At 41.9% G+C, this 24509-nt stretch overlaps 1 protein-coding gene across 28 annotated transcripts in view; it reads left to right on the top strand.

Moving 5' to 3' along the window:
- The window catches only part of DLGAP1 (DLG associated protein 1), an 874662-nt gene that overhangs the window by 530758 nt on the left and 319395 nt on the right, over nucleotides 1-24509 (top strand). For 9 of the 28 annotated variants that reach the window (XM_072828886.1, XM_072828884.1, XM_072828893.1 and 6 more), the window contains one exon: nucleotides 14482-15467. In XM_072828886.1, coding sequence (XP_072684987.1) covers nucleotides 14511-15467 — 957 coding nt within the window. In that variant the 5' untranslated portion in view covers nucleotides 14482-14510. Of the gene's footprint in view, nucleotides 1-14082; nucleotides 14230-14481; nucleotides 15468-19971; nucleotides 20102-20388; nucleotides 20584-24509 lie in introns of those variants that run through there. The other 19 variants (XM_072828878.1, XM_072828882.1, XM_072828880.1 and 16 more) reach the window with 7 other exon arrangements.

The raw sequence follows: 24509 nt of genomic DNA on the forward strand, positions 1-24509 counted from the left end.
GACTTCCTGGATTAACTCTGAGCACTCCCCTCTGCCTTGTTTTCCTCCTCTGGGAAAAGTGTACCTACTTCATAGGGCTGCATGATAATTGGGTGGAAAAATACATATAAAGTGCCTAGGACAGGGTCTGGCACACAGACATATCTAGTTACTTAATATTTGCTGAAATATACTAACAGGCATAAACTTTACCAGCACCTCTTTGGGGCACCTGGGTGGCTCAGTTGGTTAAGCATTCGACTTTTGATTTTGGCTCAGGTTATGATCTCAGGGTTTGAGATCAAGCCCTGCATCAGGCTCCACACCCAGTGGGAAGTCTGCTTAAGATTCTCTCCTTTTGCCCCTCCTCCCACCCCTACTCACACTCTCTCTGAAAAAATAATAATTAAAATAAATTACCTCTTTAATAAATAAGCCAGTACTTTGTGCAATTTTCAATGTGTCTAAGTCAGCCAAGAATTTACAAAAGACTAGTTATAAAAGACATTCTATATGTCATCACCTGGCAAATGATATAATCATCAGATGATATTATCATCGTTTTATACATCATATATTGGTTTGCCGTCTGTCTCTCCACACAAGAATGTACTTTCCATGAAGACATAGAGTTTTCTGAGGTGTATCCATTACTAGATCTCTGGCACCCTAGACTGCACCTGTCATTTGGTAGATACTCAGTAAATATTTATTGGGGAAAAAAGGAATATACAAATGTTAGCTCCTTTATAGATAACTGAAAGGTGATTGTCTACACTGGCTCACTTCTATGTTGAGGCTAAAAACATTATCCACATTTTCTATGAAGGTCTAGGTAGTGGGGAGAAAAGTGCATGAGTAATATCTACGGCCTTAGGCTTAGCAGCATTTACAGGCCAACATCTTTGGTATAAAGTCAGGGTTATAAACAAGATCTCGAGGTCACCTATCCATATCTAAGGATATGTATTCCCAGGGAGCACTCTGCTATGCAGCTTATTAAACGTCTAAGCTGGATGGTCTTTTTATATCAAAAAGAGGAGATCTGGGGTGCCTGGATGGCTCAGTTGGTTAAGCACCTGTCTTGGGCTCAGGTCATGATCCCAGGGTCCTGCGATTGAGCCCTACATCGGGCTCTCTGCTCAGTGGGGAGCCTGCTTCTCTCCTCCCCACTTGTGCTCTCTCTTGCTATTTCTCTCTTCCTCTCTCTCTCTCAAATAAATTAATTAATTAAATCTTTAAAAAAAAAGAGGCAATGTGACAACGTATTGGTGGTATTTTCTTTTGGGTTTATTCCCATTTTTTTCTTTTAACAGCTGAACTGTTCTTCAAAGGAAAGTCCAAAAGCTGTGAATTGCAGGGTGGTCCCTGCTTGCTGCCCCCAGCATCCTGAAGGTTCTTAGAGCCACTGATGGGGCAGGAAGAACATGGGCTTTCAGCCTTACAGACCCCTCAAGTCCTAGCCTAGCTGCTTACTCGTTGTGCTCCTTGGGCAAGTTATTTAACTTCTGAGGACCTCACTTTCTTCATCTGTAGAGAGAGGAGAGAGCAGGCCACACTCGCAAGGCTTCCATAGACTGTATGTTGACTTCCTGACACATAACAGGCCTAGGATAAAGCAAAGCTTGTATTTCACTGGATTCAAAAAATACCACTGAGATCATGCCAGAGCCTACCGAGAGCCTTAGAGCCCACTACAGAAAGAGAAAACATCTTCCTACGTGACATCAGTTTATTAGCTGCCATGTTCTAACCAAAAAGTCTCCCTGTCTTCAGGGAGGTGCAGAGTATTTGACCTGGAGTTTTCTTTGTTTTTACAAATCGTTGCCACTGAAGCTCAAGAGCCTCTGATTGCTGAGAAGGTTGAAGAAGGATGAATGGGCTGCAGGACAGATGTAGCCTGCGTGCTGTGGATGAGATAGCAAAGCAGGCTTCTTTCAGCAAGCTGCATTCAGCACCACTCAAATACTTACTGAGTAGCATGGTGCCTACACTGAAGATGCATTATTCCTGGGATAAAAAAAAGTTTTCTTTATAAATTACTATTTTTTTAAATTTTTTTAAATTTTTATTTATTTATGATAGTCACAGAGAGAGAGAGAAAGGCAGAGACATAGGCAGAGGGAGAAGCAGACTCTATGCACCGAGAGCCCGACGTGGGATTCGATCCCGGGTCTCCAGGATCGCGCCCTGGGCCAAAGGCAGGCACCAAACCGCTGCGCCACCCAGGGATCCCTAAATTACTATATTTATTACATGAAAATATCACGTTTCCCAAGCAGGAGACTTCCATTCACATAATTATTTGGCTACCATTCATTGAGTGTGTACTGTGTGTCAGGGCCCTTCCCAGGAAATGGTGAGATTAAAATGAGTGAGATCCTCTCTGTCCCTAAAATTTCATAGTCTCCTGGGACAGATATACATGTAACACCATACATTACAGCAAGTACTTCAGTGCCCGGGGTATGAATAATGTGCCATGTGAGAACACACAAGACGGTTGTTAACTCTGCCTACTGGGTTCAACAAAGGCTTCCCCCAAAAAGTGACACAGATCTGGGGAGTGAAGGAAAAGTATGAGTGTAAGCCTGATACAGGGAAGGAAGGTGTGCATTCTAGAAAGAATCATAGACTGTTGTGCCCAAGATTACGTACCCGAGAAACCACCAAGGAGCCGACACCGATGCAAACACACGAGGGTTTATTTACAAGCTCGAGCTTGGGTCCAAGTGTATCCGACACAACGGAGCAGGGAATTGGACCCCGAGGTGGGTTTCAGCTTAGTTTTAAGGGCTGGTCTAGGGGACCTCCAGAAGGGGTGGAGGAATTTCTCAAGTTCTGTTTACATTTTGATATGGGGCTTTCAAGGGCATTGAGCTCTGTTCTCATTTTAATATGGGGCTTCCTGCCACTGGCTTGAGCTCTGTTCTCATTCTAATATGGGGCTTTCTAGGTGTAAGCTGTTTTTTTTCCCTGTAACTGAAGTAATGTAAATTTCAGCTCTTATTCACAGGAGCCTGGGGTGGCTGAACTTGTGCTAACGCTGAACTTAAGGTGGAATGGCCTTAATTTTCTCAGCCTCCACAAGACATGAGAAATAGTCCAGTTCAGTGGTTCTCAAAATGTGGTTGTTGGACCAGCATCACCATCACCAGGGAATTTGTCAGAAATACAGATTACTGAGGACCACCCCAGAAACTCTGAGAATGGTGTCCAGCAATCTGTGTCTTAGCAAGCCCTCCAGCTGATTTTTATACTCACTCAGGTTTGAGAACCATTGTTACAGTCAACTGATGGTATCAAGTGAAAGAAAAAAATACATTAACAAAGTATTTACTTTTACATAATACAAAGATATCTGGGTAGATATAGGTTTTCCACCCCAACTCTAACCTTTCTAACTCCAATCCAAACAAAGGATTGGTTTATAAGATTATGTAGATCATATCATGAAAGAAGATAAAGGATATATCCAAGGGAAAAATAATGAAAGTAGAATAAAATTAGAAAAGTAATAAAACCATTACCATTTTGTCATATATTTACCAATAAATGCCCTGATACTCAAAGCAGGTGTGGAAACATTCATTTTACAAGGGTCACAGTACCTGCAAGATTAAATGGCAGGTGCTAAACATGCAGCTTTGCTAATGTTGAGACCTGAGAGGGGTTCCCCCCATGGCATCTCATTCAGAAGACACTCTGCCAAGGTCGATGACATCCAGACAGTCAAAACCGTGCAAGTATAAACACCTGTTTCTTATCACTGCCTTCCACAGGCTCAATATCAAAGAGAAGATCAATGGAAGGAAGCCAGACAGAGGCCTAAATATTGAGGCCAAGTTTGCAGCTCTCAGACAATCCAACTCACATCTGGAGAGTATCATCAAAGACAAAAGCAGCAGTAAAAGTGGAAGCATTAAAAAAAGCCAGAAGGGAGATGAAATAGTCAGATTTGAACAAAATGCAGAGTAAGCATTGTACATCAACCAAAGAACCTCGCCATAGAAGGATGTGCTTCTCTGGACTTCCTGAACCTCCTAGGTTGAGATGTCTATGCACTCCTTAACTTTTGCAGCTTCTAGTGTGTTTTTTTTTTTCAAAAGCTTTTTCTTTGGTGCATTACATGTGCAACATGTACCACACAATCTAGGGCTTGATTAGATTCTGACTTGTATTATTCTCTGATTGTTTTATGCTTATGTTGTTTATCTCCTCAACTAGATCATAAATTAGATAGGGCCTCCCACTTCCAAACTTCCTTTAGCACAGGGAAGATTTTAAGAGGAGGCTGTCTTTGTACCTCCTCTTGAAGGAGAAATGAGAATTGGCTCAGTGAACAGAGATGAGTATTTGAGAGAACACAAAGCACAAGGACACTGGAAAGCGTGGCATATGGGGAAGAGTACGTGGAGTCCAGTGCTGCTGGTGTAAGGAGTGGGGTGACAGGAGACAAGGCTGCCTAGGAGATGGGGTCTAGACCGTATAGATCATGAAAATCTCTACTGTGGGTCATCTTCAAAGGTTTAGATTACATTGTAAACGTGTAGGAAGTCTGGAGAGAACTTAAAGTGAAAAATGGCACGATCAGATAACAAAGATCACATTACAAATCATACTGTTAGGATTATAGAAAATGCTGTGGAGTGTGCATCTGTGTGTGTGTGTGTGTGTGTGCTAGAGGGGGTGGGAATAAAGTCATTGTGGCTTAGTGCAAAGAGCATAGTAGCTTCAAAATTAACCAGCTGTGTTATCCCAGACAAGCTGTTTAATCTTCAATAGTCTTATTTTCTCATCCAGAGAATAGTCCCTGCCACATATTGTTTGAGGATGAAATGAGATAATGCATTTAGCATGGTCAACATGTGCCTGGAATAGAGGTGCTCGAAAATGTCTGTAGGTATTGTGGTTACTGGAGGCAGAGGGACCATTCCTTTTCTATTCACTTGGTATTTGTTGGTTACTGTCTTGGTTTTTCCAACCAAGTCCAGATGAGACTCAAGGAAGGGAGTCAAGGGCTTGGAACAGAAGCAACAGAAGCAGGAGATCCACCGCGTTCTTCACAATCAGCTTTGGGACTGGAGCAGAGTTTGGACACTGGGAATTTGTCATGGCACCAGTCCCATCCCCAGTGACATGCAGCCCCTGTGTGGAAGAACAGAAGGACGGTGGCACCCCTCCTCGGTTTTATATTGTCCAGAATAGATGAGGCAGATAGAAGAATCACAGAGCAAGGAGCTGAGGGTGCTTACAAGGGAGTGTTTGACACGATGTGTCTCCTAGGCCAGCAAAGGAAGGAAGCGAGACCCAGGGAGCTAAATAACTAGAGGAGAGAGAGTTGTGGGAGAACGGGAGAACTCAAGAGGAAACTATCCTGAGACCCATCAGATGAACCCGAGTGGGGAGAAGGGAAGGAGGAAACAGGAGAGAGCAGAGGTGAGGGCGGGAATAATAAGAACCCTTAATTCTTTTTACAGTGCCCAGGGCACTGCATGTGAACAATAGTTATTCAGTAAATTGGTGTTGAATTAAATTCATATGCATCAATGCAATTTGACTCCACGCCCAGCACATTCAAAGAATACAGGCTGCTTCTTACAGGCTCACACCCGCATCTGTCAAAACTGAGTGATTGCCATCCAGGGACAGGGAATGTCATCATGTTCTCTTCTCCCACAGCAACGGTGTTTCAGAGAGTTGATTGGAGCAGGATTTCTTTGTTTCAAGTTTGAGATGGGGTGTAGAATTCTCAAGGGGGAAGGAACAACCTGTTCCGAAATGAACAAATAATGATAACAAATCAAAAAGGAGTCTAATTGCTGGATAGGTGAAGAGTAAGAATAAGGCCTTTTACAAATTATGCGAACAAGGAAGCAGCAGGAGTGGTGTTGGAGAAATTGCCAAGCTCATTCCCATCAACTACAGCTATTGTAGGGGTGGGGCGGCTGGGGGGGGGGGGGGGTGTGGCTGGCGAAGCACCTGCAGTAAAACACTCCAGATGGAAGGCATTGACAATGGTTAGCTGCAGAGGCGGCCCATCTCACCCTGGGGGTACTGCCCACCTCTCTCTCCGACAGGCAAGCATTGATAATTCAGGATAGCACTGAAAGAATGAGTGTGAAATCGGAAGGTGTGTGGGGTTTGTGGGGGCCAATATGCTCTTAAAGTGGTAAAAGCCATTTCAGATGCCTTGGCCAGTTCTGATAGAGCTGCTTCTGAGACTCCATTTGGGCCTCCTGTGACATCGAGGCCTCTGATGGTGCCTCTCTTGCGCTTGCAGTCACCCCAGCTAGGCAGGAGGGTCTCTTTCCTTGCATAGGTGTGCTACTGTCGGCCTGCCAAGGTCCTGCCACAGACGGCTGGGTCCTGGCCATTCTCGATTTGGAAGGTCGCTGGGCAGCTTCTCTGTTTCTTTCCCTGGGGCTACATGGATCTGCTTCTCTCTGCATGTTTGCTCCTCTTTTCACCGCCCCCCCACCATGCTTCCTCTGCAGGGCCCCTGTTTCTGCTGCCCTAGAGTTTCTTTCTTTTTTTTTAAGATTTTATGTTAAAAATTTTATGTTATTTTATGTTAGTTATTTTATGTTATGTTTTATGTTTTATTCATGAGAGACACAGAGAGAGGCAGAGAGAGAGAAGGGGGCAGAGACAGGAGAAGCAGGCTCCATGCAAGGAGCCCGATGTTCGACTCAATCCTGGGACTCTGGGATCACACCCTGAGCTGAAGGCAGTTGCTCAACCACTGAGCCACTCAGGTGCCCCTGCCCCAGAGTTTCAAATAGCACTCGACTTCAGCTTCCAAGGGGGCAAACACTGACCTTTCCTCTACTTGACTTTGCAGATAAGCTCACCAGCATTCAGTGACTCTAGGAACACTTCCATTTAAATTTCCGGGAGCCAGCATCTGATTAACTCAACTAAGCCTCTGCATAGATGCCCCTGAGTTGGGTCTTCAAACCCAGTGCAATCAGGTCAGAGGAGGTAGTAATCGCCTTCAATGTCCCCGGCCAGGACACCGGCAGCAGAGGCTGTGGGCAGGGGAAAATATTTCCCCAAAGCAGGTGTCAGCTGACAGCTACCACAGACGGGACCACTACAGGTACTTCTGGCGCCTCAGCACTCAGTAGATTTGTACAACAAACTTAGGAAGAAAAGCACCAGCATATAAAAGAAGGACATTTACGAGAAAAATTTAAAAAATCTTTGATTCAGGTAAAAAATATATAGTCTGGCTCTGAAGCAAGTTGTCTAGAATGTGCCAGAACATGTTCACAGGACTATTTAGCTAGTTATGAGGGATGTAGACAAAAATAACTCCATTTTCATCAGAGGCTATTTCCACTGCTTCTTTTCAAGTTATATTGTGCAGTTTTGATTGTCACTGGGGTTGCATTTTTTCCCTTTCTCTGTCATGGCTGTCTTTATATCCCATTAAATAGTTTTATTCTATCATCACTCCTGTTTCTCCTATATTCATCAGTGGCTTTCATATCTTTCCCAACATTTTTTTGAATAGACACTGATGGTCTTTGCTCTCTTCTGCAAAAATTCCGCAGACATGTGTTTTACTCCAGTAGGATAGGGTGTCCTGCTGCCACAGGGCCTCCCCAAGAGCTATTGGCCATGGCAGATCAAGTCCTTTATCTGTGCTTGCTTTAGTTCCTTCCCAGGGGAATCCATCTGTAAGCATAGCTGAGGTAATCAGACCCTATCCTAGAAATCCCAATGGGAACAACTCCATGGGGAGGATATCTCCAAGGTCACGGAGAGTCAGAACAGCCACCTTCCAAAATCAACAGTCCAAAATAATGCTGTGAGATTTTCATAATGTACTGCCTCAATTATTTCCACAATAAAAATCCCCTCCTAAGTTCTATGAGATTTTACTCAACCAGCGATAAATGTATACCCATATTAATGAGGACTTAGTAACTATTTCTTGAGAAATGTCACCCTCCACCTTTTTATGCTCAAAAGTCAAAGTGAAACCACTTTCTAAAAGCTTTGTATGAAGACAAAGGCAGTTGTAATTGTGCTACCTACTGGGGCCAAATTGGAGGAGGTTTGGCTTGTTGGGGTTTTTTTGTTTTGTATTGTTTTGTGTACAATATCATATCTTTTGAAAGGGAAAATGCTCAAAAGGCATTTATTTGTAGAAGCAGGCTGACTAAAGGAGGTATTCACAAACAAAATCCAACTGCAGATGATTAGGATGGCAATTAATGTTAATGGAAAACCAGAATATATTCTGTGTACGTAATACGGCTTAGCATTGTACTCTGAGTAAGATAATGGGTGTGTTTCAGCCTGTGCTTATTCAACGGCGCTCTAATGGTATTTATATGACTTCAAGTATAGAACATATGAAAATCTTCAAGCAGGGAAGTCTGAAAAATTGAAAGAATGGCATTCAGCTATCTTTTGTAGCTACAGATCCAGAAGGTCAGAAAATGTCTGAAAAATGGGTCTTCATGTTGGGCAATGTTAACTCATGCCTTCACCTCTGCTGGGTTTTCTGATTACTTTTACCCCCAAGTGGCACAGCTTTGTTTTTTGGTAGTATATCAGTGAGAACAATTCCTCTATTTTTAAATTTTTTTTTTTATTTTAAAATCATAAGCCCATTGAGCATTCATAAAGGTCTTCTTTCTTGATCCCCATAGAGTTGAGATTTATTACTAATAGAGTAAAAAAAAAAATGCTGATTAAAAAAACCTGCGTCCATATTGCATAGTATTTTGTTCTGTGCAGAAAGAGTGCTCTGTGTGTTTAGACTGTAGTAGAAACACACGTTGCAAGCAAAGAGAAGTTCAAAGAGAAGCCATACCCCAGCGGGCCACATTCTCACTCTCTTCAGAGATACTCTTTCCTCCTTTTCAGGGTCCTCCTGAACTGCCCAAGCAAGAAATAATTGCTTCTTTTAGATTCTCTTGCCTCTCTCCACCCCTAGATCTCATTTCTAGCTACAGCCAGGGAAATCTTTAGTTCATGGATGGCCTTGTCACTCTCTGGTTTAAATCACCCTCGTGGAGTACCACCGCTTGCAAAGCCAAGTCCTGGGTACATAGCTTACGAAAGCTCCTCAGGATTTGGCCTTGAATGCCCATCTCAAGAATAGCTTCAGATGCAAGTGTCAGAAGACAGAATAATAGTGACTCAGGCAAAGGTAAAGGTCTGTTTTCTCTGGCAGAAGCAAGATGCAGAGCTGGGCTGAAATGGCACTCCCTTGTGGCCACATCCTTTGTCCTGTGCTGCTCCAACAGTAACTTATACCTCGTGGCATGTCAACATTCCAGCCAGGGATGGGGCAAAGAAGGGTGTGCCCTTCCCTTTAGATACATTTTCCAGAAACTGCACATGCCATTTCTAGTCTTATTGCATTAGCCAGAATTAGTCACTGGGAAACATTGTCATTATATGACATTATTATTCTGAGACTACTTTTTAAAATTTTTTCATTTTATTTTATTTTATTTTATTTATTTATTTATTTATTTATTTATTTATTTATTTATTTATTCATTCATTCATTCATGAGAGACACAGAGAGAGAGAGGCAAAGGGAGAAGCAGAATCCCTGATTGGAGCCCGGTGCAGAACTCGATCTCAGGACCCCAGGATCACGACCTGACCTAAGCCAAAGGCACTCAACCACTGAACTGTCCAGGCATCCTCTGAGACTACTTTCTACTCTTCCATAAGGGAATCCTTTCTCTCTCTGTCAGTTGATTGTTATAACCTAGTATGGGCAGGTTGCACAGAGGAAAGACAAAAAGGCCACTTGACCCTGAAAAAGATTTGTGGAGATTTCTTCATCCCAGTGTCTCCCCAAACCAGAACACAGTGCCCCCTGTTCACCTGGACAGGGTCTCCCACATTGTTCTTTCTAAAGCAAGTCATGATGACCTGGCTTATAGTCTTCATTGAATGAGAGAGTAGAAGCCCTTCACTTGGTTCTTCCATCTGCATCTAAAGAAAAAATCAAGAACAGCAGCTCTAAATAAAGACATGCACAGAAATCAAAATGAAATACGGACTTGCCAGCTTTGCAAGACTATTTTCCCTTGTCAGCATCTTCTAATATGTGGTTTGTTTGTTTTTCCCTCAGGTCTAATAAATTACCTTCCTTGAGAATTTCCTTTACAGTGCTGGGTTGTTCTTGCTTTAGTCATCATTGGTACAGCAGTGTTTTTGCTCCAGGTGTGGGAACTCTGTAAAAACCAGGCACATCTCAGGCACCTGGGTGGCTCACTCAATTAAGCCTCCAAATCTTGGTCTTGGCTCAGGTTGTGATCTTGTGGTTGTGGAGTTGAGCCCCACATTGGGCTCCACACTCAGTGTGGAATCTGCTTAAGATTCTCTCTCCCTCTTCCTCTGCCTCTCCTTCTCTCCCTCTCTCTCTCTCTCTCTCTCTCTCTCCCTCTCTCTTCTCTCTCTCTCTCTCTCAAAATTAATTAATCTGTCAAAAAAATGTTTTGGAAAACAAACAAACAAACAAACAGATGCATCTCACACTCAGAGCTCATCTCATGGTGGTGAACATAGTCAAGAAATTTTCCAAGCCAAAAATCAGGATATATGGTCTGACAGTAAAATCGAACTGAGGACAACAAAACAATTTTGAAGTCATAGAGATGATCATTGTAGTCATAGAAACCCTATGAAGGCATGTTGACCCACACTTCCCACCCTTGCTCAAAAAGGAAGGCATGAAAGGCAATTTCCCTTTTTATTTTGAGAAATCTTTTATGGCCACTTAAAGTCTAATTCAGGAGCTAGCAGCTTCCTTTTCCAAGAAAACAGAAGATAATCAGAATTATTACTCCTCTTTTTTCATGACTAGGTCATATCTCTCTGAGCACATCATAAGCCTTTGTGCCATTAGAGATTTGCTATGTGCATTTGGTTGTCTCTGCATGAGGGATGCTCAGTTAATTCTTCCCAGTTACACTGCAGGATGGAGCAAGTATTGTCCATGGGTGTTACTTACAGACCTTAATAGGAGAGGGGAAGAAAGAAGTGCCGGAAAGGAGTGCATGGAAAGGGAGTTTAAGAGTAAGGGAAAGGAAGAATGAGAGAAGGAAGAGCAGGTGTCCCAGCAATTGTTGAGGGTTATGGGTCATCTTGCCCCCACTCCCCAGAAGGCCAACAAATGTGTTGCTTTACCTTATAAACACAAACTGATCAATTGTCCTTTTGAAATGGAGGAGGGTAGAAGAGAGTGTCAGATTTTCTATAGAAAAATGTAACTGGGCCAAGGTATTAAGTTGTTTATTTGGCCTGGACCAGAAAGAGCATTCAGAAATGTTTATGACTGTTTATTGCCATTTTTTCATGACCATATTTGCCCACATCATAGAGAAAAGAGATTAAGGTCTCAGTATCTTTTCACAAATATTAAGAAGGGGGAAAGTTAACTTATCTTTCCTTGATGCAATCTATTACTCTCTAAGAAAATATAAGGGCTTGACTCTATGCTGAAAATGGCCCACTTACATTTTAGTAAAACTTACGCTGTGTATGTTTAATTTACAAAAATTATCATTGGTTACATCACTTAATTCATATAAACGGCTTTGCCAAAGCTCTTCATTTGCTCTGCTAGTCTTCAGGTAACATTATTTTATATGAAATGCTGTTGTCATATTAAAGATAGCTAAATATTGAATAATGATTCAAACAATTTTGTACATTTGGAATAAATATGTATTATTCATGTTTTCAGCTTTTGCCGGTTTCACATTTTACCTAGCAGAAAGTATCTACCTGAGACCTGGCTACCTCAGAAGGAAATTCTGAAGCATTATTTCATTATTTTATATACAGAGATTCTCATATGTGTAATCATGAGGCTTTTTATGTGACTATAACCCTATTGGGTTATTTTTGTGGATATATTTTTTTAACTGTTAAGTCCATATTTAACAGGCAAGAATGTCTTCAACAGGACCTGTTTTATATGGAGAGACTCCCTCATGCAATGGATTTTTCCATCTAAATTTGTATGTGCCACAGTTTTGCCAAAACCATGTATTATTTAACCCTTTTAAATCCCTCCTTGTCACTCCCCAATTGTGGGATCATAACTTTATACAGAGCAGTCCCGAAGTATTTTATGCAAAAGTCTCTTCACTAGTCTCTCTTCAGTGGACAAGTTTTGATTTACCTGACCCACAGGTATCATGAGTTCTTCTTGCCTTTTTTGTCTCTTCAGGTGTCAGTTTCTTTCTGTCCTTTGGACAGACTGTCTTCTCTCCAGACATCTTGTCTTCAGCAGGGCAGGCAAGCTCTTCAGACTTTAACTTCAAGGCAGGTAGAGAGCTTCAAGAGGTGGGATGTTCTCTCATGAGCCTTGGAGGCTCAGAAGTCAAAGGTTCACAGAGGCAAAAGGAACATCCATCAGCCTGTCTCCTGCACTCTGAAACCACTGATCTCTGGAACACCCATGAGATGATCTGTCCCTTCCTCGTGCATGGCCCTCGTTTCGTCACACAGTCATCTTTCTACTCAATACACCTGATTCGAATTTCAGTCTAGACCACAGTAGGAAATTTTGCACTGATGCATGAATTCGTTGAATAAATATTTTAGCCAATTTGCACCATCAGCCAAGTATCTGCTGGACACTGGATGAGTAAAACATAGTCCCTACCCTCAAAGAGCTCATAATTTAGTAAACTAACCAATTTCAAAAGACTCTAGTGATTAAACTCCCCCAATCAGCTTTGCTGAGCCATTAATGCCATTAGTGCAGGAACTGAGAGACTACAAAAAAAAAAAAAAAAGGAGAATTATAAAATCTGGATGGGAATTTTCAGCTGTCAGGAACTCTCATATACAGTACAGCCCATGGTATAGGTAAGACCTGACCTCTCAAAAGTATGCATTTTTCTTCATTAGCCCACGTGTGTGTGTGTGTTTTATTTTGTTGTGATTGTTGTTAAGTTAAACCATTTATTTCTCCCTCTCTGAATATGAAATGACATTAGTGATATTTTGGACAGTCATGCTGTCTTTTCAGGACAACTCCTATCATGACAATTTTTGTTACAGGGAGCTTTAAAAATAAATCAGGCTGTTAATAGGAACTCAGCTACCAAAGAAACTAGAGTCAAAAGAAAATACTCTGCCCTGTGGAACAGCAGCCTCTGCTACTAAAGCATAGGAAAGATCTGTGCTTAGAACGAGGTGGGATCCCACAGGTAGATCTGTAGGAGTCACTTCTCTTTGAGGCAGATCTGACCCTCAGGCCCAGGTATTTTGTGTCCTCAGGAACATTTCCAGGGCCTTTCCTTTGGCCCTCTTGCCATCGCTTGTGAACGTTTAACCAGAAACCTTTAAACCAGGAAAAGGAGATGCCATGACATTCAAAGTAGCCAGTTCAAGCTGATCCTTCAACTGCTCTGTTAAGAAGAAGCCATTGGGTCACCTGGGTGGCTCAGTCAGTTAAACGACTGACTCTTGGTGTCGACTCAGGTCATGATCTCATGGGTGGTGTGATGGAGTCTCTCATCGAGCTCCATGCTTAGCCCTGTCTCTGCTTGAGATTCTCTCCCTCTCCCTCTGCACCACCCCCACTCTTGCCTACCCGGGCTCTCCCTCTCTCTCTCAAATAAATACATAGAAGAAAGAAGAAGAAGCAGCAGCAGCAGCAGCTCTTGATCCCTCTGACAAAAAAACAGGGCAGATTTTCTCTACAGCTCTGATTTATTTGCCACCATCGCTATTTTCAACTCTAATCACTTGTGGTGTTGGTGGGGGGGGGGGCGGTTATTTGCGAGCTGTGATGGTCACTACAGAATTCTAACGGGAAAGTCATGTGAGGGAAGGGAGAAAGATCTATCCTCGAGTTATAAGAGGCCAGTCGCTTCTCATTTTTTACCACCCGCATTTATTTTATTTACCCTGATGGAGTGCTTAGCTTGTGTTTACACGGCCAGCCTGGGGCCAGGTGGGGGGGGACAGAAAGGTGGCTAAGGGGTCTAAGCCGACCTGCAAGGAACGGAGGGAAGTAGCCCGGGAATGCCTGAGACAGACAGTTCCATAGGAGCCGGGAGAGTGTGCAGCAGATGCCATGGAAACACCGAGGGGAACTAATTCTCTCGGGAAGGGGGATCCATCCGCAAGGGCTTCCCGGGGAAACTGGGCCTTTGGGGTGCCCGTGCTCGATGATTGACAGACAGGCAAGACGCAAACCTGCGATACAGCCCGTTACCGGAATCCTAGAGGGAGAGGGTCTGCTTTCAGGTGATCTGAAATCAGTTCAGCATGTTCCAGCCCCCTCCCCGGGTGTGCCAGCCCTCGCCCCCACCGCCGCTGGGTCCCCGGCTGCGGCGCGCTTTCCCACCCTACCGAGGTCGGAGAGCTGGTCGGACGATGCCCTGAAACCGCCTTGCAGGCTAGCGAGGGCTCCTTCCGCCTCGGGATCCTCCAAAGGGCAACGTCGATGTTCAAGAGAAGTGCTGACCGTCTCCCCCTCTCGTTCCTCCCCGCCCGCAGGTCTCACCCAGCCGCGGGGTGTCATCGCCATGAAAGGGTTATCGGGCAGCCGCAGCCACCACCACGGGGTCACCTGTGACTCGGCCTGTGACTCGCTGCCGCACCACTCGGACCGCAAGCCCTACCTGCTGAGCCCGGTGGAGCACCACCCCGCGGACCACCCCTACTACACGCAGCGCAACTCCTTCCAGGCCGAGTGCGTGGGCCCCTTCAGCGACCCGCTGGCCAGCAGCACCTTCCCGCGCAGGCACTACACGTCGCAGCAGGAGCTGAAGGACGAGTGCGCGCTGGTGCCGCGCACGCTGGCCGCCAAGGCCAACCGCATCCCCGCCAACCTCCTGGACCAGTTTGAGAGGCAGCTGCCGCTCAGCCGGGACGGCTACCACACGCTGCAGTACAAGCGCACGGCCGTGGAGCACCGCAGCGACAGCCCCGGCCGCATCCGCCACCTGGTCCACTCGGTGCAGAAGCTCTTCACCAAGTCGCACTCGCTGGAGGGGCCGGCCAAGGGCAGCGTCAACGGGGGCAAAGCCAGCCCCGACGAGCCGCAGCCCGTGCGCTACGGCAAGCGCAGCAAGAGCAAGGAGCGGCGCCCCGAGCCCAAGGCCCGCCCCAGCACGTCCCCCGGCTGGTGGAGCTCCGACGACAACCTGGACGGCGACGTGTGCATCTACCACGCCCCCTCGGGCGTGATGACCATGGGCAGGTGCCCCGACCGCTCGGCCTCGCAGTACTTCGTGGAGGCCTACAACACCATCAGCGAGCAGGCGGTCAAGGCCTCCCGGAGTAACAGCGACGTCAAGTGCTCCACCTGCGCCAACCTGCCGGTCAACCTGGACGCGCCGCTTCTGAAGAAGAGCGCCTGGTCCTCCACGCTGACCGTGAGCCGGGCCAGGGAGGTTTACCAGAAAGCCTCGGTTAACATGGACCAGGCCATGGTGAAGTCCGAATCGTGTCAACAAGAACGCTCCTGCCAGTACCTTCAGGTACCATTTATGTCGAGGGATGGATGCTTAGAAATTGTCACCTGCCAGTTGTGTGGTGTGTTCTGGGTCCCGGTCTGGGCTCTGCACATTGTTTAGCATTTGTCTGGCCAACTGCTCCTATCAGGAAGCAAACTTGCTACCAACTCCATCCAGTTAATCTTGAGATACTAGATATAAAAAGTGCTTTGAAAAGCACGCCTACATAAAGGCAAGGAGTTATTAATGTTTAGTGTTCCTCTTTTGTCTGAGGGAACATGGGATAGGGAGGAGAGGAAAGGGGAGTCCACACAGAATTTTAAAATAAATCCACCTTTTTTTTACAAAAGCCAACAATGATCTTTTGAATTTTGGAAGGAGTTTAATTAGATCTATCCAGAGGGGTTGTTTTTTATTATTATTATTATTATTATTATTATTATTATTATTATTGTAAAATTCTGCCTTAAGCTATTTGTTTGGGAAACTTGATCTATATCGTCACCATTGCAATTGTTGTCACCACCTCCAACACTAACCACACTCCCACCGGAACTCGCCAACCCCCACCCAAGAGCGCAGAGAATGGGAATAAGGCCCTGGGTTCTCAGGAGGTGGAGATCGAGCCAGTTTGGGGACCTGACAAGCACAGCTGCAGAGACCTGGGACAACAGAGAAGAGGAGGAAAAGCGGAGGGAAGCATCCACACAATAAAATGCAATTAGTGTCAGCCTGTAAATCCCACACGGGTACAGACCCCAAGGCAAGCCGCTCCTCCTCTCTCAGTCTCTTCATGTCTTTCCCTAATACCCTTCCATTCACTGAACCTAGATTCCCCTGGATAAAAATGTCAGGAGCAGAGTCTTTTTCTCCCCCACCACCCACCCCTGGGGCCAATTCCTCTATCTAGTAATTTTCATTTTCCCCAAGATACAACCCTCCCAAAGAAGGACCTTCATATTTTTCCTTTTCACGGTGTCTTTTTTTTTTTTTTTCTCCCTTCTCTCCTGGTACAACTATCTTTAAAAAACAAACAAACAAACAAAAAAAAAAAAAAAAGGTTTTTACTGGACTATAAAGGCATGGCATGATTGTTTTGCACTCTTACCTTAAGAAGAAATGCAAGAAAAAAGGTCTTCTGCTGAGAAATTCAACTTTTTGCTCTCAGAATTCCTCTTGACAAGACTGGCTCCCTTGACAATGCCTCTACCAAACCTTGAGAATATGTCACTGGGCAAGGACAGTGTCCGAGTCCATCCCAGTGTTCAGAAGGTGCCACCAATATGAGGATAGTTTTCACAAACAGCACACAATTCCATAATCAACACCACTCAAAGTGGTATTGCCTCATTTAGTATAAGGTTGCTAGATGAGTTAAGCCACAGAAACTATTAATGGAATTTGAGAGCTAAAGAGTACATCTATTCCAACCTCCTCATTTAGCATATAAAAAAACTAGCCTCAAAGAAAGGTAAAGGCTTAGTGGGTTATACTGTTAGTATTAAAGGTAGGATAGAATCCAGGTCACTTAATATATAGAAATAACCATTGCTGGGGTTACAACTAAAGGCTTTAGAAATTCTTTAAGCGTATCAATCTTACCTACCACCATTAAGTATTTTGATTAGAACATCTGTTCCAAAGAAAGAATGGATAATGAGATAGGAGCCCTAGAACAGGATAGTTTATCTATGAAAGTTCTGTAATGAGAGGCAAAAAACAACAAATAAAAAAAAAAAACAAAACTGGACTTTAATAAGCAGCGATGACATTAGGTAAGAAATATCAGATTAAATAAGAAAACTCTACATGGATCAGGACCAGCCTCTGTTAGTTACATAATAAAAACAAAACAACAACAACAAAAAATGCCCTTTTAATGCTTGCGTGATTGCCTATGTTCTTCCTACCTCAAATTCATTTTTCTTTCTTTTTTGTGCCTTTTAGAAGTAAAAGGTTCAAGTAGTAAAGAAAAGTGGAAGGATAAGGAAGGAAAGAAGGAAACTGATATTGATTGAAAATCTATGTATCAGATACTGTAGCAAATGTTTTCACGCTTGTTCTTCCACTTAATTTTCAAGATAATCCTGAGAGTTTGATAGAATAATCCTCTGATTTTCCAAGGGAGGAAACTGAGATTAGAAATATCAAGTGATTTTAAAGCCATATGGCCAATAAATTGAAAAACTGAGAATTAGACTTATATCTATTTGAAGCAAAATGGCTCTTTTCAATACATCCCAGCACAGCCCTGGAATCAAGGGCATGGAAATAGTGAACAGAAGGGGGAAAAAAATCTGTAAACAGATTTTTGCTCTTATTAAAAGCTTTTCAGTAAAATGAGAAGGAAAGCCTGAAGATTTAAGTATGAGATTTAGTATCGTAGCATTATTAGATCTCATATTCTAAAGATTTGGGGAGTCTATTTTCAAGTTATTTACCTTCTTTTAAGCCAGTTTTTTAATAAAATATTTGGGGCTTACAGAGAGACATAAAGAAAAACAATAATAAAACAAACACCTATACACAACCCAACTGGAGAAATAAAACATTAATTATAGTGGATCACATATGTACCTTTCCCGATCCTATTTTCTTCCCTCCCTCCCCAGAGTAACAGCTAATCCAACTTTGTTACCCAAAGGACCTTTGTTTTTAATTCTGAAGTTATTGAAAGATTGAAAAAAATTAATATTTTCTATCCTACATTGGACAATAATTAACAATGAACCAAGCCAGTTAAACCCTTTAAATATAAACTGAGCTCAAAGGCACACCTTCTTTAATAAATATTGACATTTATTGAGCTCCTATTCTATGCAAGGCTTTCAAACTGGAAAAGAAAATTCTATATTTCGGTGTGAGCAGATAGTGTGTCTAGCAGATAAACTAAACGTACAACAGTATGTTCCTCCCACTCTGTGTGCAGAGGTGAGAGGATTCCTTGGAAGAAGGGGAAGAAGGAGTTGGACATTTACGAGGGGAGGGAGGAGAACAACAACAAAGAAAAAAACCCTGAAACTGGACATTCTCTCCAGCTCTCTCCTTGCTTTAGAAGAAGGAGGGACTCCACTGTCCTGCCAAAGCTTCTCTCAGGAAAACAGGTGTAACCAGCTCCCACCCGCTCCCATGGAATGATTTTATTTATAAGCTCATTCTGAGAAGCACATTTGGGGAAATAAAGAAAATTGTTTTTCCAGTTATATTATCTTAATACCAATTAATAGTGAAACTGGATTTACAAATGTGGTTGACTTCAATCTCACAAAGTTTAGTGGACAAAGCATTGACTTTCCAAGGAGAGGGTCCATGTGCCAGTCCCTATTTGCCACTAACAAGTTAGCAGCCACTTATTAGCCAGTTATATGGCTTGGAACCATTGTCTCAGCTCTCAGTCTCCTTCCTCTGATAGAAGATGAGGCACTTGTTCTAGAGGACCTGAGATCTGAGGTCACGTTTTTAAACTCCTTAGTTACATATGAAGAGTACTAATTAGACCAGTTTTCAAGAGTTGCAAGGCCTGGAAACTCTCATTTAATAAATGTCTACCAAAAGTACATGTTTTTGCAATGTTATTTAATTTGCTCTGTAAAAAACTCTGTAAGGTATCTTACAGTTGAAGAAACTGAAATTTAGTAAATTAAATTAAGTAACTTGCCTAAGGACACACAGTTAGTAGGTGGCAACATGGAGGGTCAGAACAGATTCGTCTGCCTCCAAAGCCTGGATTTTTCTACTTACCATTCCAATCCCTACCCCTTCCAAATATAAAACAGAGGGAGGAAGTGGCATGCATCAAATCCCTGGTGTGTGCCAAAAACCACACAGTATCTCATTTAGGACTTGAAATAAGTTTGTAAAGTACTCCTGTTTACTCCAGTTTTACAGATGACTAAACTAAGGCTTGAATGATTAAATCACTTGCCCAGGAATGCCTGGACAGTAAGTAAAAGAGCTAAGACTTGATCCTAGATCCGTCTGAGTCTAAAATGTGCTCCAGAAATGGAAATAAAGGCTCATTACTTTTATCTTATGGCCTGTTTTATTCTGTAGCAAATGCCCATGTTCCTTTGACCTCATATCTGTGCATGCAGTTAAGACTGCATGTGCATGAAATGTGACCCATCTTAGACAAACAACACAAGAACTGATATGTCCATAAATTCAAGACTGCACAAAGGTTAAATTAATATTCCCTAATAAGAGAATCTAAACACTAGCAGAGTTCTGATTCTCTCTTTGGAGAATTACCACCTGGAATTAATTTAACTTAGGTCATTGCCATGATTATATAGAAAATGAGAAGTCTGTAGGTATTTGGGCCCTGTCTGATGTTTATTTAGAAAAAAAAAATATTGTGGCTTGAAATTATTGCAATATCCAGTTAATACAGTCAATTGTGGTATGTGCTCACTCACAAGCTGTTTGTAGTTAATAATAATAATAAAAAAGAAAGACTCCCTTTTCCCCCCAATATTGTTATTTTTAAATGTCAAGAATCAGATGTCTGCTGTTTAGAATCTTGTACTGCTGCCAGTGACTGTATCAGGGTTTGGAGCAGGGACATGGATTTGAAGACATTAAAACTGTTTAATTCTCAGTTGAGATGTGGTTGGCTTTTATACATTTGGAATAGAGCATTTATGGCACATCTCCGGGTAAGTGCTAATAGTTAAGTAAATAAAATAGGAATAGGCTCAAAGGAGTAAAAGGAGTTTTTGTTGTTGTTTTGTTTTGCTTTAAAAAAAAAAGCAGGATTCTTGGTTCTGTATATGCCTCTTTATGTGAACGTTATGTTTTGAGTGACTAGCATATAAAGGCATTCAGAAGAGCAAGATTTTAGATTTCCAACTGTTAACCTGAAAAAAAAAAAATCCCTTCAATCATGTATTTTGCATTCATCCAGCAGCAGAAACAGGAAAAGGGAAACAAAACGCTCTCCTCGGTAGAAGTAGAGACACAGAGAGAGAGAGAGGGAGAGGGAGAGAGAGAGAGAGAGAGAGCAAGACAGAGACCAGAAAGAAAGCCACTCTCAGAGATGAAATTTTAGGAGAGCGAAATGATCGACCTTTTTAAGGCTGAGTGGGTTTCTTCAGTTTGTGTGCAAGTTTCAAGAAATGGAAGGACTGACCAGGTTTGGGTACAACTCTTTTATTACTTTGTATTTGGTGATAGTGTGTTGTTGGTTTGAGTGAGGTTTTCTTTTGGGGGGAGGGGAAGATAGTTTTTGTTATTTTATGTCTTCTCTTATAATAATAGCTAGAAAGACTGAAAGAGCTAATAAACTACTGTATGTTCAGATGGTAAGAAAACAGGTTGAGGCACTGGATACCTACAAATCAGTGTCTCCACAGAGGCTTCATAAAATCCTCCATTGACACTTTTGATCTAAGGTGCTAGGTGCTGTTAGAGGACATTGTGTGGCTAGTGATTGAAATGTGATCGGCTGTTTTCCATGACAAGGATCCTGAGTGCTTCCTGAATGCTTACCGGTCCTTTGCAAAATTAAAATTTCTGGATGGCTGGGGCTTTTTCTTTTTTCCTCCTTTTCCATCCCTCCTTCCTTTCTATCTTCCTTCCATCCTTCATTCCATCCTGGCTTTTTAAAAATTTTTTTGTCTCTTGGTCAAATTAGACTCCACAAAAGATCACTGAAGAATCATTCATAACAAGCATAAGCCCAGGATTTTTTTTCCAGTGCAAGGACAACTATTTTTCAAAATTTTGTTCAAGATTATTTCAGTCTTTGCCTAGTGAGAGTTTTCCTTCCTGGGCTGAGGTTTTCTTTCCTCTTGTTTTAGAACAATTTAAATATTAAAACTACTTTATGTGAAATGTGTGACAGTGCTGAGCAATTCTGCTAGTGACTTTGGTTACTTGGTTACTGCAACGTTTGCTTGCTGGCTTTAAAAAAAAAAAAAACCTCAACCACATTAATTAATAATTTTATTTTTAATTTAAATTGCCTTAATAATCCAGCAAGGAGCGTCAAGATTCTTGAATATATTTCCTTCTTGGATTGCACAATCTTCTCCCTATTTTTCACTGATTGTAGTAAATATGTCCTCTTTGTTGATAGAAAAATGAGGTTACTCCTGCCTGATCCTAACTTTGAATATAAAATTAAGTACACAGCTAGCAGAATCCTGATTATTCTCTCTCTGATTCTAATTCTCACTATTACCTATATCCAAATAATAGTGGAGATGTGGAGGAGACAATTAGCAAAACGTTGTCAGAAAGCAGGGATCCAGAAAGAGTCAATGGCAGCCAAAGCAAGCTCAAAAAAGAAATAGGTAATCCTTCTTGAAAATTGTTAAAGAAAGTTTGTGATTCTTGGTCTGCAATTTCATTATTCAAAGGTACCTGGTTAGCTACAGTCAAGGGTTCCATAACACATGTTTTCTAATCAGAGAGAGTCCAATCTGCTAATGGAAGGTATAGCACTGGTTAGCATAGAATAAGAGAAAAACTAGCCTTGGATCTCTTTATGACCAGTGGCCTTTACTTCCTCTTTCTCTATCTTCCTTAGAAAACAAGTTACTTTGGTTGCAAATTAAAGGCAAAACTCCAGGTAATCATTTGTATTCTGTAGAGAAAGATTCATCCATAATCTCCTGTCCATTTGAGATCATAGGTTTACACAACTTTACATGAACAGTGATTTGTGAATGGTATAACACATTGGTCTTTTGTTTGAGATTTTATATGAGCTACTAAAAAATATATCCAGTATTACCCCTTTGATTTAGCGATTAGATTACATTCTTACCATTTCATTTTAGGTTCAAAGGCAACAACCTCAATTAGTAGGTTATTGTGCTCCCTGTTATGCTACTGAATAATGGAGAAATTCCATCTTTATTCTAAACAGTTGAAATCAGAACCTCCACATGATTCAAACTATAATACCCCTTGGTCAGGTTTTTTTCTGTCATTTGCCAGCTTACTAGAAAAAATAAAATAAAATAGTTCTTTTCAGGTAAAACCAGTGATATCCAGAGTTATGTGACCTCACTGATTTGTATTACTCATTTAAAACTTTGAACTCATAACTTTTCCCACTGAATAAAAATAACATGCATGTGTAACTTCCCATTCAGGGCTCATTTATCTGCTTCTCAGAATCATCTTACTCATCTATCATTAAGTTCTGCCCCTAGTAACTACCATTTGGAACACGTTATGGCACAGGGACATTTTTATTTTACTTAATTTTTGTAAATGCATATTTAAATGTTTTTATAAATTGTTAGACTGAAACCACAGTGGGAGCCGGGGTCTAGTGCTTTAATTTTTTCAAGGAATGATTTATTCTCCTTCAACCCAGTCCTCTCTCTAGCTAAAAGATAAAAATATAAAGAATGAATTAATTGCTGTTATACAATTAACAAAGGTAAAGGAGGGAATGTAGTGTAAGGAGAAGCGTATCATCTCACTCCTGTTGCTTTTGACCAATTTTTTATTTCTGATACTTTTTTTTAACTCTTCTCTTTCTTGGAGAACACTCATACGACCAAGGAAAATCTGATTCTCTGGTCTTTTAAGTATAAGGATATATAAAACTATCTTTTAAAATGGTTGGTTTTTTTATTTGCTCAAGTTAAGCAATATACCCTACTGTGTTTCCATTTCTTTTTTTTTTTTTTATGTGTTTCCATTTCTAAGATTAAGAGACTTCTAATTACATTTGCAAAATGAGTTTTCTAAACATGTAGATCTTTTCTTCCATGTACATTAAGTCATTACTCTCTATCAATTGACGTTTCTACTCACTATTCTCACAGAATTAGGAAATTTCCTACAAATTCAGTCTTGTGATATCACAGAACTGTTATGAAGCAGAATTACGTAGAGTCCAGAGTTACCAAATGTAGTATGCATGTGCATAGGTCCATATGTACACGTTATATCTGCATAGACATCCCTGCCCCCATAATTCAAAATCTGCATTTATATATATACTTTCTTTGATCTCTGATTCATGACATAGGATCCATTGTATTTATGTATGTATGTATGTATGTATGTATTTATTTATTTATGTTTTTTTTTATATTTATGATAGACAGAGAGAGAGAGAGAGAGAGAGAGAGAGGCAGAGACACAGGCAGAGGGATAAGCAGGCTCCATGCCGGGACCCCGAAGTGGGACTCGATCCCGGGAACTCCAGGATCGCGCCCTGGGCCAAAGGCAGGCACTAAACCGCTGAGCCACCCAGGGATCCCCAGGATCCATTTTAAACACACAATTTCACAATGTCCATGGAAGAAGAATGACTATAAAGTGGGGAATCAGATTTTTCAAAGATCTCACTAGAAAACTCATTACTTTGCCATTACAGGGATTTTATGGACCTTTATCTCAGACCAATAGTGTAAACCAGTTAGGGGTGGCCTACTTCCCTGGTGTGAGGATAAGTCCCTTTCATACAAAGAGACATCCAACAACAATGAAAGGAAATGATTTCTGCTCCACTTGTTTTTTTTTTTCTTCCACTGTTTAATATAGACTTGCAGAATTGTCTAACTCCTCCCTGATTTTACTCTCCAGGTTTCTAAAACCTTAAGGTGTGTAAAAAATCAACCAGATTTGTTTTTTGTTGTTGTTGTTTTTGTTTTTCAGAAAAATGATAATTTTAGCATTTTAGAACCTCCTCATTGGAAGGCCATCTGGCATACCTTCTCATGTACAAATTTCTCTTGGCAAGGTGGACATAGCATCTTCCTGCCTACCTATTTCTCATCTAATAATAACCTTATGGAAGAATTCTTTATGATTATTTTGTCCAACCCCCTCTTTCTAAAAATGACAAAAATAAACCCTAGGGAGACAGCTTGACTGATACAAGCTCAGTCATCCTGTCGGTAGCAGGCTGCAACCAGCATACTTACTGTCCAGCGACAGCCCTGTTCTTCTTCCCATTATGTCTCACACATCTGTGCAAACCCTTAAGGCTCCTTTTCAAAGACTAGATTACTTGTCCTTACTACATCCTTTTAAGGTAGTAGAGTCAAGGCACAAGGAGGCAAAGGGAGGAAAGAACTGATTTCAAACTTAGATTTG

Source organism: Canis lupus, chromosome 6, assembly GCF_048164855.1.
Source record: "Canis lupus baileyi chromosome 6, mCanLup2.hap1, whole genome shotgun sequence".
NCBI classification, from domain to species: domain Eukaryota; kingdom Metazoa; phylum Chordata; class Mammalia; order Carnivora; family Canidae; genus Canis; species Canis lupus.